At 46.7% G+C, this 13,482-nt stretch overlaps 1 protein-coding gene across 2 annotated transcripts in view; it reads left to right on the top strand.

The window, feature by feature from the left end:
• Window positions 1-6,880: 6,880 nt before the first annotated feature.
• llgl1 (LLGL1, scribble cell polarity complex component) overlaps window positions 6,881-13,482 on the top strand; it is a 33,102-nt gene continuing 26,500 nt past the window's right edge. For both annotated transcript variants that reach the window (XM_004918068.4, XM_002935846.5), the window contains exon 1: window positions 6,881-7,106. In XM_004918068.4, the coding sequence (XP_004918125.2) occupies window positions 7,026-7,106 (81 nt within the window). In that variant the 5' untranslated portion in view covers window positions 6,881-7,025. The remainder of the gene's footprint in view (window positions 7,107-13,482) is intronic.

Raw genomic sequence — 13,482 nt, 5'->3', positions numbered from 1 at the left:
GGACTTATCTGCCAACTCAGCTCCATAGAAATCAACCTCCTCCTCCTCCTCCTCCTGGGAACTGAACATTTTGGTTCATGCCAAGTACACACCCTGGCCATGCCCCTTACTCCACCCATTGTTATAAATATGGGTAACTCCCAAAAAATCAATCTGTTGCCTTCCCTTTGCCATAGGCTACATATAGATGGCCACTTATTGGCTGTGTTCCTAACATGTGCCCATCTGGGGGTCGGACTGGGGTGTCAGGGGCCGCCTGGGGCCCCCCCAGCCCAGTCATGAGCTCCTGCTCTGCACCACATACTGCACCCATCTGAACCGGTGCACCCAGTTCCTAGCAGGAGGAGCAGCCTGGGTCAGTGGGGGCTGTGGGGCCCCATTGGGTCTGACGGCCCAGTTCAACCCTGAGCAAAGCTTCCTCTAGTTATAGAGAACATTGCTAATAATCAGCAGAGAGAGCTCTATACCCATTGGGGGGGGGGGATTCTCTACAGAAAAGGAAACAAAAAAAGTCCCTTTAATCTTCATATTTCTCACATGATCCTGTTCTTCTTTCTGATGCCCATAGCTGCCAGCCATCATGTCCCAGTACCCTGAATCCCTGGCCAGGCCCGGACTGGCAATCTGTGGGTTCTGGCAAATGCCAGAGGGGCTGCTGTAAGATGCCATAGGGAGTCACTATTTATTGGGCTGGGGGGGGGGCTGTTTGGGCCTCTGTGTACTTGGAATGCCAGGGCCTATATTGTATCACAGTCCGGGCCTATTCCCTTTGGGAATCATCAGCACCCCTCAGACATCATGAAGATAAGTGGTCTGTATGGCTGTGAATATGACGGGGAGGGGGGGTCTCAGTATTCAGCGCAAAGTTCCCCTGTAGAGAGTGAAATGTAAGAGGGGCTCCAAGCTCTTGTTTTCTACTGAACCCCCAAAGGAACATTCAGTAGTTGAAGCAGTAGATAAGGAACAGCCAATATAGAAGGTTGTTTATGAATTGCTGAGATACCTGTAACCATGCAAGAATATTATGGGATGCAGCGCTGCTGCCTGGGGAAACCCCTGTCCTAGTTTAGCCGTGGGTGTAGAATCCATAATTAAAATTCCATTTTTCTATTTAACTTGTGGAACAAAATGAACACTAAATATAAAGTAGGGGTGTTCCTAGACACCTGGGACTTTACTGTTACCATCTTATGGCCGGGAGTTGCCATGTTGGTTCCTTCTTTCATTGGGAGTTAGCTGCAAGATGGGCAGTTGGTCCCTTACGATAATGGAACATGGGGAGATTAGTTGCCCACACCAGCAGAAATAAGGGGGGCCCGCGTCAGCGTGAATAAGCACATAAAGCTGTCTAGCCCACCCCCAACCACGATTGGCCAATAATGCTGCTATGGGTTCTGGGAAATGAAACACAAAGGGGGCGCTGTATTCATACTGCCACCCCAGGGTCTCGATGTGTATAGTGTGCTTGAGGGGCCAATAATCAGACTCTATATAGTCAGTGTGTCAGTGCCCAGTGCCTGGGGGCCACATTGTGCCATGAAATGTTGGGGGCCAATGGAATGGGCGAAAGAGAGGGGAAAGGGAGGGTTACAGCATCAGGCACAGAGCGAGGGACAGGGACTATTTGCCCACCCAGCCCTGGGACCCTGTGCCAACTGCCAACACCTTGTGTAGGGGGCCCCACCAAAATGGTCGCAATTGGGTCCCGCAGTTTATAAGATGGGCCCTGCTGGGGAGCTCATTGGCCAAAGAAAGCAGTAATAATAACATGGAATGTTAATGGCAAGGCAATCTAGTAGAGCCCAGATATCTCTGGATTGGACTAAGCTGTGCCCCTTTCTGTGCCCTGTGCCACTCCCCGACATATGTACAGTATGGGCAGCAGTTCTGCCCGCGCCGTTCCTTCTGATCCATCAGGCAAAGCAGGTCCAGCAGCTGTTAGCTCTCTAACCGAGTGGCAGAACTACAGGGGGGGGCACAGCCACTCACCGCTACGGGTGCCACCTGGCAGGTGTTTAACTGACTTGGCTGCTGAAAGTGATGCCTGATGCCAATGTGAGTAATAGGGCAGATAAGTACATAGGAAAGCCGGTATACTTTGCAGAAAAGGTAGCAGAGAAAGAGCTGGGGGGCTGAGCGTGTTTCCCCCATTCCCATCCATGTCCTGACCCCCACCCCTGGATATAAATGGATAACGGGGGCACTGAGGAGGCACAGGGCTTGCAGGGGTGAGTGATGTGGGGGGCCTGGGGGCCCAAGCTGGAAATCACATGGGCATCTAAACGCAGCACTGTCGCTCTAAATGTAAAGTCAGTAATGTTTGGGCTCCTCTCGGGTACCCCCAGGCTAAAGTGGCGCAGGATGTACTGATCACATGGTACTGGCACCCACATTTATATAGAGTGCAGTTATATATTATATAGGTATATATGCATCATTTGTATATCTCACTCTAATTCCATGCCTGGCTGCCCTTCCCAATGCAATTGCTCCCCTATCACTGTCAGTTTTCCCTCTCACCTAGCCATCTCTGCCCCCCCACAGCCGGCCCGGGGGCCCCAGTCAGTTTATCAGTAGGATTGCATGGCAGGTCTGCCTTTCATACATCTCCATCTCTGGGGTTATAATGTGCTGCCATACTGATCTCACTAAATAAACAGCTCTGCTGACTCCATGCAACACTTTCTTTCATTTTAAGGAGGATGTAGGGAGCCTTATTTGCCTTACTATACACTCTTTCCCACAGTTACATACCACTTCCGCTGACACCCAATTTGCCTTACTATACACTCTATCCCACAGTTACATACCACTACCGCTGACACCCATTTTGCCTTACTATACACTCTATTCCACAGTTACATACCACTTCCGCTGATACCCATTTTGCCTTACTATACACTCTATCCCACAGTTACATACCACTTCCGCTGACACCCAATTTGCCTTACTATACACTCTATCCCACAGTTACATACCACTACCGCTGACACCCATTTTGCCTTACTATACACTCTATTCCACAGTTACATACCACTTCCGCTGATACCCATTTTGCCTTACTATACACTCTATCCCACAGTTACATACCACTTCCGCTGACACCCATTTTGCCTTACTATACACTCTATTCCACAGTTACATACCACTACCGCTGACACCCATTTTGCCTTACTATACACTCTATCCCGCAGTTACAACCACTTCCGCTGACACCCATTTTGCCTTACTATACACTCTATTCCACAGTTACATACCACTTCCGCTGATACCCATTTTGCCTTACTATACACTCTATCCCACAGTTACATACCACTACCGCTGACACCCATTTTGCCTTACTATACACTCTATCCCGCAGTTACAACCACTTCCGCTGACACCCATTTTGCCTTACTATACACTCTATTCCACAGTTACATACCACTTCCGCTGATACCCATTTTGCCTTACTATACACTCTATTCCACAGTTACATACCACTTCCACTGATACCCATTTTGCCTTACTATACACTCTATCCCGCAGTTACAACCACTTCCGCTGACACCCATTTTGCCTTACTATACACTCTATCCCACAGTTACATACCACTTCCGCTGATACCCATTTTGCCTTACTATACACTCTATCCCACAGTTACATACCACTTCCGCTGACACCCATTTTGCCTTACTATACACTCTATCCCGCAGTTACAACCACTTCCGCTGACACCCATTTTGCCTTACTATACACTCTATCCCACAGTTACATACCACTTCCGCTGACACCCATTTTGCCTTACTATACACTCTATCCCACAGTTACAACCACTTCCGCTGATACCCATTTTGCCTTACTATACACTCTATTCCACAGTTACATACCACTTCCACTGATACCCATTTTGCCTTACTATACACTCTATCCCGCAGTTACAACCACTTCCGCTGACACCCATTTTGCCTTACTATACACTCTATCCCACAGTTACATACCACTTCCGCTGATACCCATTTTGCCTTACTATACACTCTATCCCACAGTTACATACCACTTCCGCTGACACCCATTTTGCCTTACTATACACTCTATCCCGCAGTTACAACCACTTCCGCTGACACCCATTTTGCCTTACTATACACTCTATCCCACAGTTACATACCACTTCCGCTGACACCCATTTTGCCTTACTATACACTCTATCCCGCAATTACAACCACTTCCGCTGACACCCATTTTGCCTTACTATACACTCTATCCCACAGTTACAACCACTTCCGTTGACACCCATTTTGCCTTACTATACACTCTATACTACAGTTACAACCACTTCCGCTGACACCCATTTTGCCTTACTATACACTCTATCCCACAGTTACAACCACTCCCCTGACACCCATTTTGCCTTACTATACACTCTATCCCGCAATTACAACCACTTCCGTTGACACCCATTTTGCCTTACTATACAATCTATTCAACAGTTACAACCACTCCCCTGACACCCATTTTGCCTTACTATACACTCTATTCAACAGTTACAACCACTTCCGCTGACACCCATTTTGCCTTACTATACACTCTATTCAACAGTTACAACCACTTCCGCTGACACCCATTTTGCCTTACTATACACTCTATTCAACAGTTACAACCACTTCCGCTGACACCCATTTTGCCTTACTATACATACTATCCAACAGTTACAACCACTTCCGCTGACACCCATTTTGCCTTACTTTACATACTATCCTGCAGCTGCAGCCAGTCCCAGAAAGGAGAGAAATCTTTCCATTCAGGGAGGTTCAGGTATTCTCCCCAGTTTGCAGCCCCAGAGAGTCCAAGAGGAATAGAGAGTAGATTACTAACCTGCCCAGAGCCTGCCCTGCTCATTGTCACTTACCTGCGTGCCGGGCCAGCTCCAGTACTGACAGTTTATAGGGCAGGTGTGTTCATTTGCCTCATAACTATGTCCCTGGCTCCCCCCTGCCCATATACTTGGCCTCGGTACCTCCAGTGTATATACATTATCCAACCTATGGCCCTGTTGGCCCCACACTGGGCCCCAATCACAAGTTAAACTGTCTGTGAGCACGAAACTTAAAAATATGAGTTACAGAGACAAGGTGATTTATTTGTCAGTTATCTCTCAGATACTCTGCGCTCTCCTCTCAGCCATCAGTTCTGTCTTTGTTATACTTGTTTTTCTGGAATCCGCTCCCACCATAAGTCATCTGAGTGCCCAGACTATTGTCTGTCTCCCATCGTGACCTGGCACTGGGGAATATGTAATGTCTAACGGTCGCTGCTGAGTAACAGGGCAGGGAGTCTGATTGCAGGTACTCCCCAAATATCCCACAAAATTGTCTCCCATTAGGAGAATAGCTTCTAATATCCTTATCATTTACAGTAGGGGGTACATTATCCCTTATAATACATGAGTGATACTCAGAGTTCCCTGTATAACTCAGCCTGCAGCCTTGTGCCTTTATATGGGCACAGAACCCCTCAGTGACTGCTAATATCCTTATCATTTACAGTAGGGGGTACATTATCCCTTATAATATATGAGTGATACTCAGAGTTCCCTGTATAACTCAGCCTGCAGCCTTGTGCCTTTATATGGGCACAGAACCCCTCAGTGACTGCTAATATCCTTATCATTTACAGTAGGGGGTACATTATCCCTTATAATACATGAGTGATACTCAGAGTTCCCTGTATAACTCAGCCTGCAGCCTTGTGCCTTTATATGGGCACAGAACCCCTCAGTGACTGCTAATATCCTTATCATTTACAGTAGGGGGTACATTATCCCATATAATACATGAGTGATACTCAGAGTTCCCTGTATAACTCAGCCTGCAGCCTTGTGCCTTTATATGGGCACAGAACCCCTCAGTGACTGCTAATATCCTTATCATTTACAGTAGGGGGTACATTATCCCTTATAATACATGAGTGATACTCGGAGTTCCCTGTATAACTCAGCCTGCAGCCTTGTGCCTTTATATGGGCACAGAACCCCTCAGTGACTGCTAATATCCTTATCATTTACAGTAGGGGGTACATTATCCCTTATAATACATGAGTGATACTCAGAGTTCCCTGTATAACTCAGCCTGCAGCCTTGTGCCTTTATATGGGCACAGAACCCCTCAGTGACTGCTAATATCCTTATCATTTACAGTAGGGGGTACTTTATCCCTTATAATACATGGGTGATACTCAGAGTTCCCTGTATAACTCAGCCTGCAGCCTTGTGCCTTTATATGGGCACAGAACCCCTCAGTGACTGCTAATATCCTTATCATTTACAGTAGGGGGTACATTATCCCTTATAATACATGAGTGATACTCAGAGTTCCCTGTATAACTCAGCCTGCAGCCTTGTGCCTTTATATGGGCACAGAACCCCTCAGTGACTGCTAATATCCTTATCATTTACAGTAGGGGGTACAGATATGGTAACTATTGTGCTTGTACAAGGAAACCTTCCTGTATTTAACAAAGCAGCATTTCTTCCACACTTTATGGTAGAGGTTCAAGCCCTCTATAACAGAGTACAGAGACGCAATGGTCCTTTCTGAAACCCATTGTTAACATCATTCACCTCATAAATCTGAGCTTTCACAGAAACCGATTGGGATAAGAAAGCCTAGCTAAGCAAAGGAACCAATTGCACAGTGTAAATAAAAGATATTCGGATAAATTCACAAAATCCAGCCTTGATTATCCAAAAGTTAAAAAAGTTGAAAGAAAACTACAAACGTAAGAATTTTCCCACAAAGAACTACAACTCCCAGCCTCCCCTGCTCCATTCCGCGCAGGCGCGATGCCTGTACTGATGCTCTTAAAGAAAAGGGGCAAAGCGACGCTCCCTGGAGAGTTCTGTGATTGGTCGATAAGAACGCCAATCAAGCGGCGGGCTGGATCAAGTTCCCCAGCCGCCTGTGTGTGTGTGCGCTAACTGTGGCTGCAGAGAGGGGAGGCTGCTGCTGTACGGGCAGCGGCTGCGTCAGCTCCGGGCCGCCGGCAACATGATGAAGTTTAGGTTCAGGCGGCAGGGCCATGACCCGCAGAGGGAGAAGATAAAGCAGGAACTGTTTGCCTTCAACAAGGTGGGTGTTGTTGTGCGGGGAGCCCTAGTGCGGCTGTGTGCTTTGTGCTGCACTGGCTCTGTATGGGGCTCAATTATTAACCCCCCCCCGTGTAGTACTTCATGGTATCTCCCTTCCCCTAGGTCTATGGGACCCCGTTTTCCCCTCTGTGTATGGAACCCCCTCCCCATTTACTGGGGATATTACTCTCTGTATGTCCCCTATACACCCCCTAATTACTGTAGGTATTACTCTGTATGTACCCTATACACCCCCTAATTACTGTAGGTATTACTCTGTATGTCCCCTATACACCCCCTAATTACTGTAGGTATTACTCTGTATGTACCCCTATACACCCCCTAATTACTGTAGGTATTACTCTGTATGTACCCTATACACCCCCTAATTACTGTAGGTATTACTCTGTATGTCCCCTATACACCCCCTAATTACTGGTGTTATTACTCTGTATGTCCCCTATACACCCCCTAATTACTGTAGGTATTACTCTCTGTATGTCCCCTATACACCCCCTAATTACTGTAGGTATTACTCTGTATGTCCCCTATACACCCCCTAATTACTGTAGGTATTACTCTGTATGTACCCTATACACCCCCTAATTACTGTAGGTATTACTCTGTATGTCCCCTATACACCCCCTAATTACTGTAGGTATTACTCTGTATGTCCCCTATACACCCCCTAATTACTGTAGGTATTACTCTGTATGTAGCCTATACACCCCCTAATTACTGGTGTTATTACTCTGTATGTACCCCTATACACCCCCTAATTACTGGTGTTATTACTCTGTATGTACCCTATACACCCCCTAATTACTGGTGTTATTACTCTGTATGTCCCCTATACACCCCCTAATTACTGGTGTTATTACTCTGTATGTCCCCTATACACCCCCTAATTACTGTAGGTATTACTCTCTGTATGTCCCCTATACACCCCCTAATTACTGTAGGTATTACTCTCTGTATGTCCCCTATACACCCCCTAATTACTGGTGTTATTACTCTGTATGTCCCCTATACACCCCCTAATTACTGGAGTTATTACTCTATATGGCACCCCCATCTTCAGTTACTGGGAATATTACTCTGTATGTTGCCTATGCACCCCCTAATTACTGGGGATATTACTCTCTGTATGTTGCCTATGCACCCCCTAATTATTGGGGATATTATTCTGTGTATGGCACCCCCTTCCCAATTACTGGGGATATTACTCTGTCTGTAGCCTGTGCACCCCCTAATTACTGGAGTTATTACTTTACTTTGTGTATGGCACCCCCTCCCCAATTACTGTGGATATTACTCTCTGTATGAAGCCTATGTGCCCCTAATTACTGGGGATATTACTCTCTGTATTTAGCCTATGTGCCCCTAATTACTGGGGATATTACTCTGTATGAAGCCTATGTGCCCCTAATTACTGTGGATATTACTCTGTATGAAGCCTATGTGCCCCTAATTACTGGAGATATTACTCTCTGTATGAAGCCTATGCGCCCCTAATTACTGGGGATATTACTCTCTGTATGAAGCCTATGCGCCCCTAATTACTGGGGATATTACTCTCTGTATGAAGCCTATGTGCCCCTAATTACTGGGGATATTACTCTCTGTATGAAGCCTATGCGCCCCTAATTACTGGGGATATTACTCTCTGTATGAAGCCTATGCGCCCCTAATTACTGAAGTTATTACTCTGTATGGCACCCCCTTACCAATTCCTGGGGGTGTTACATGCTGGTTGCTGAGAACTAAAATCCAGTCATGTACAGGAATTGCTTGTGAGCAGCTCCCCAATACTGTGAGCGTTTGTACTTTCCCAATCCTTCTATGGTGACACCCCAATCAGATGTGCATTGGCTGCTGTTATGTTAGGGCCCCCCCTTTAGTGCCGGATTCTGATGTGTACGAGGCGCTCCTCTCTTCTGTATCAGCCCCATGTTGTGTGTGTGACTCCCCCCTCCTTTAGCAGTGGAATGGAAAAGAGACCCCTCCGCTATTGCTGAAGTATGTGCAGGAGATCCAGTTAGTACTGATAAGTAACTGTCTGTGATGATATTGTGTAACTAGTATTTACACAAGGCACCAACTAATTCCGACGGGGTGGATACATGAAACAGATAACCTTTGTATAACAACTAATAATGGGGGCAGTGAGGGCCATGCTCATTAGGGCTCTTTCCACCTTGTTACCCCCAGATACCTCATACCTAGTGTCGTACCCCCAACCACCTTAATATGTAAGCCTGATACAACCCAAACTTAGAGCAGTGATGGGTAACAATTGTAATTTCAGGGGCCTCTTATGTGGCCCCCAAAAGGGCTTGAACATAATTGGAGTTGAAAGCTGTATCTGCACTGCTGGTCTCCACTGTTGAAACAATGTAGCAAGCACCAGCTGATTTACAGACAAGTTTATTTATGGGTTAATACAAACTTTTTTGTTGTTGTTGTGAAATACGTGCAGGGTTGATTGGGGGGAGGAGTCTCATGGAGCTGCAAATGCTTCCGCAGCCCCATAGGGGTTAATGCTAACTTCATTCACTGTTGTGTTTTGTACTCACTGGGGAAAAACAAAAGGCATTGTGTGCTTGCACTAATGCGTCACATATTACCCTCTACTAATAGTGACTTGCACAGTGCCCTCTTCCATGAATGGATACCCCCCCTGCTGTGTTGTTATTCACTGGGCTGGCTCCTATTGTCCCCCTCTTATCCTGTATAACCCATTGCTATAGTTGGGTCAGTATGGTGCTTTTATTTGCCCCCTCTTTCAGGCTGTATGGGGGGGGGGACGACTTTGCATCTTCTGCACAGTACAGTAGATTATTTTAAAGGGACAGTAAAGTTGGCCGATTGTAGCTGCTGATATCGCTCCCTTTGGATCTATTCGGCAGTTTATCGGCCCGTGGAGGAGCATGCCCGACCGTAATCGGCCCTGAAATCGGGCAGATATCGATCGGGCAGGTTAAAAGATTTAGTTGAATCCGACTAACCGACTGCCCCATTGCCGCCATTATAATTTGATCGAATTAGCCTACATGTTCCCCGGTATCACCCACCCATAGGTGGGAATATCGGGTGAAGATCTGCTTGCTTGGCGACCTCACCAAGCGAGCGGATCTTCACGTGTATGGACACCTTAACGCCAAGAATGAAAGTGTTTAAAAGTAATTAAAATATAATGTACAGCTGCTCTGCACTGGTAAAACTGGTCTGTTTGCTACAGGAACCCTACTATAGTTTATATAAACACAGCTGCTGTGTAGCCACGGGGGCAGCCATTGAAGCTGGGGAAAAAAGGAAAAAAAGGCACAGGTTACATAGGAGATAACAGATAAACTTTCTAGACTATAATGGGGTTTTATGTGGTATTTGCTATGTAACCTGGGCCTTTTCTCCTTTGAATGGCTGCCCCCATGGTTACACAGCAGCTTTTGTTTATATAAACTATAGTAGTCTCTCTGGGGCAACAATACATTATATTGTTATTACTTTTAGACTCTTTCATTTTTTTTGGTGTTACTGTACCTTTAAGAAAGCGTCGGATGCCTATTTTTGTCTGTTAAAATTGGCACAGTGGTGTAAGCCCTTTCCCTTACTACATTAGCGGTGACTGACAGCTAAGTACACAGCAAGCCCCCTCATTAGCACAGGAAGTCGTTAGTCCCTTTTAATGGCAGGAGCTTCTTTCCCACACTGTATCCAGAAGCTCCTGCATTTGTAGCCGAGTTGCTGGATTTGCTCAGGTCCCGAGACAGAGATTCGCTGTGGCCCCGCCGCCCATTGTCGCTGCCGTCACTCCCTGCGCAGAATAAGACCTTCACCTTTCTATTAAATCTCATTAGTAAGACTGATTAAAGGCACGCCGCTCCTGGAAGGTAACCTGCGTGGCTTAAATCCCCTCCTCCTCCTCCTCTGTCTCCGTCCTTCAGTAATAAATATCGATCTGTGTGTAACTGCAATCCCCTGACTGCAAATCAGACTTTAGAAACCATGTAGCAGAAGCCAGCTGATTAACAGGCCTATGTCTGTGGGCCGAGCTATGGCTTCTGTAACGTCGTTTCACGAGCTAGAACCAGCAGTGCAGAAATGGACCCATGAATATTTGTAATGAACGTTCATTGGGTGGGCATGAGATTATTTCTGGGTTTATATTGCCCTTTAAAAGCCCCGTGTAACGTTTCCGGTATTCGCAGTACAAACTGGTTGGGGAAAAATCGGATTTCGATTTATCATGTGACTGACGTTTCCTTCTGGTCAATAAATAGCGGCCTGGTTATGCTGCATGGCAGAGCTGTGCGTTGGTTTACAGCCAGCCAATAGTTATTGACATGCATTGCTGGGCTGCGCTAGCGGGTCTAATTAGTGGGAATAGTAGGGATATTGAGTGCAGATAGTGCTTTTATATTGATATGGCTGCTAGTCGGGGGGCCAGTGCTTTCCCACCAATAAGCTCAAGGGCCCAGGAAGTGTACAGTACAATGTAATAATAATAATATTATAGCATTGATATACTTGTCTGGGTCAGTGGTCCGATCAGAAGTGAGTTGGAGCTGCAGCCCCTCTCCAGCTTTCTCATTAGCCAATGATTGGTACAGGATTCAGTTTGGCCAGACTGACTGCAATGTGATTGGATAGCTGGTTGGCCTGTCAGATGGTCGGTCCAACCCCCGTCACAGCACTATATGGGTGAAGATACACGGAGCTACTTAGTAGCAATTACTTGTCACGGCTACTAAACTTCAGAAAATCCCCTGCCATAGACAATACTGAGAATTGCCTCTGCTAAAACACACGTAGAGACAATTATTAGTAAATGATCAGCATTCTGTTTCTGTAGCCGTGACAAGTAGTTGCTACTAGTAGCTCTGTGTGTCGTCGCCCTATATGTCCACACAAAGTTGCCATCAGGAATTACCCACCTGGCTGTGCCTGATCCACCCAGATCCTTCCCCTTTGGCAAAAATAGACCCAATCACCGTCTCACAATATACTGGGCCCCTGACCGGATTCTTCCCTTTTTCTCCGCCCCCAAGCTGAGCCCCTCCTCTGATCAGCCCTACCCTGCCAGCCCCCAAAAGCAGGCCACTCCCCTCCAGTCTACCAAATTACTGCCACTTAAGCAGAAAGCCCCACCCTTTTCCCAAACTTCCATTTGATACGCCATGACTGCGTGCCTGCAAATACTTCTCCTTCCTTTCTCCCCAAGCAGCAGTGCTGTCACGCTTTACGGCCAAGATTCTCGCTATTTCAGTAAAGCTGGCCATACACATTAAGATTTTTAAAAGATCTTTCAGTTATCGAAGTAAGGAAACTTTGGGCGACTTCGGAGAACCAAAGCGATGCTTATGCCATCCCACGGTCTATTTAAATTCTTGCTGGTGGGATGGCATTTCGGGGAGATTAGTCGCCCGTGGTAGCGAAGATTTATCATGGGCGACTAATATCCCTGTGTGCCGCCTCCCTAGTAAAGACGTATGGGGTAATTAGTCGCAGCGGCTAACTCTTTTTTAAGTCACAGCGACTTTCCCAGCATAGGTTGCTGTATAAGCCGATGCGCCAGTGTGCTGGCGGATTAGTCCCTGCAACTTTTTAAAAAGTTGCGGCAACTATTCGCCATGTGTGTCTTTGCCCTAACCGATCACTCGGAGATCCTATAGGAAAGCCACTGTTTGCATTGCTGCGGCCCTTATCATTGGGCTCATTAGCAAGCAGGCTGAGATCAGAAAGCTCAGCAAGGGAAAAGGAAACGGTTCTGCTGCGTTTTTTTTTTTAATTTTATGGGAACTGATGTATATATATATTGTACACATAGGAATAAGTTGATGAGAGCAGCTGTTGTATAGAGGGTGTGTGCGTGTATTTATGCATTTATGGGGGTGGGAATGAAGGGTTTGGCTGGAAACCATCCCTGAGTGTCCCTAGACTCCCTCCAGCTGCAAGGTATTAATGGCCTCGGCTCTTTAAAACTGCAAATCATGTCAGATTTGGAGAACATGAAGAAATCCCTCTGGCTGATCCCGTGACTAATCATTTCCCTGGAAACACGTGCTGCTGCTGGGGGCCCCTGGGCCGGGGAAAGGGTTAAGCTGTGACGGCAGAGCCCCCTGTACTTGGAAAGGTTCCCCCCTTTGCTTTTGTTTGTGGGACCCTTTGTTTTATTTATATTGCTTTATAAAACCCATCTCCTCTGTTCCTTCCCCCGGTGCCGCCGCTGCTGCCCGACGCGTTTCTACTCCCTCCCACACTCCGGGCCTTACTTGCCCCAATCTGCACTGGGAGCTGTAACCGATATTTACTAAGCAGCTGGGAAGTTTTTCTGCCTTTATGTACCTGGTGCCCCAGACAATGGGAGTGGGAAC

Source organism: Xenopus tropicalis, chromosome 9, assembly GCF_000004195.4.
Source record: "Xenopus tropicalis strain Nigerian chromosome 9, UCB_Xtro_10.0, whole genome shotgun sequence".
Taxonomy (NCBI): domain Eukaryota; kingdom Metazoa; phylum Chordata; class Amphibia; order Anura; family Pipidae; genus Xenopus; species Xenopus tropicalis.
Note: the sequence above shows the minus strand (reverse complement) of the source record. Positions and strands in the feature narration are given on the sequence as shown.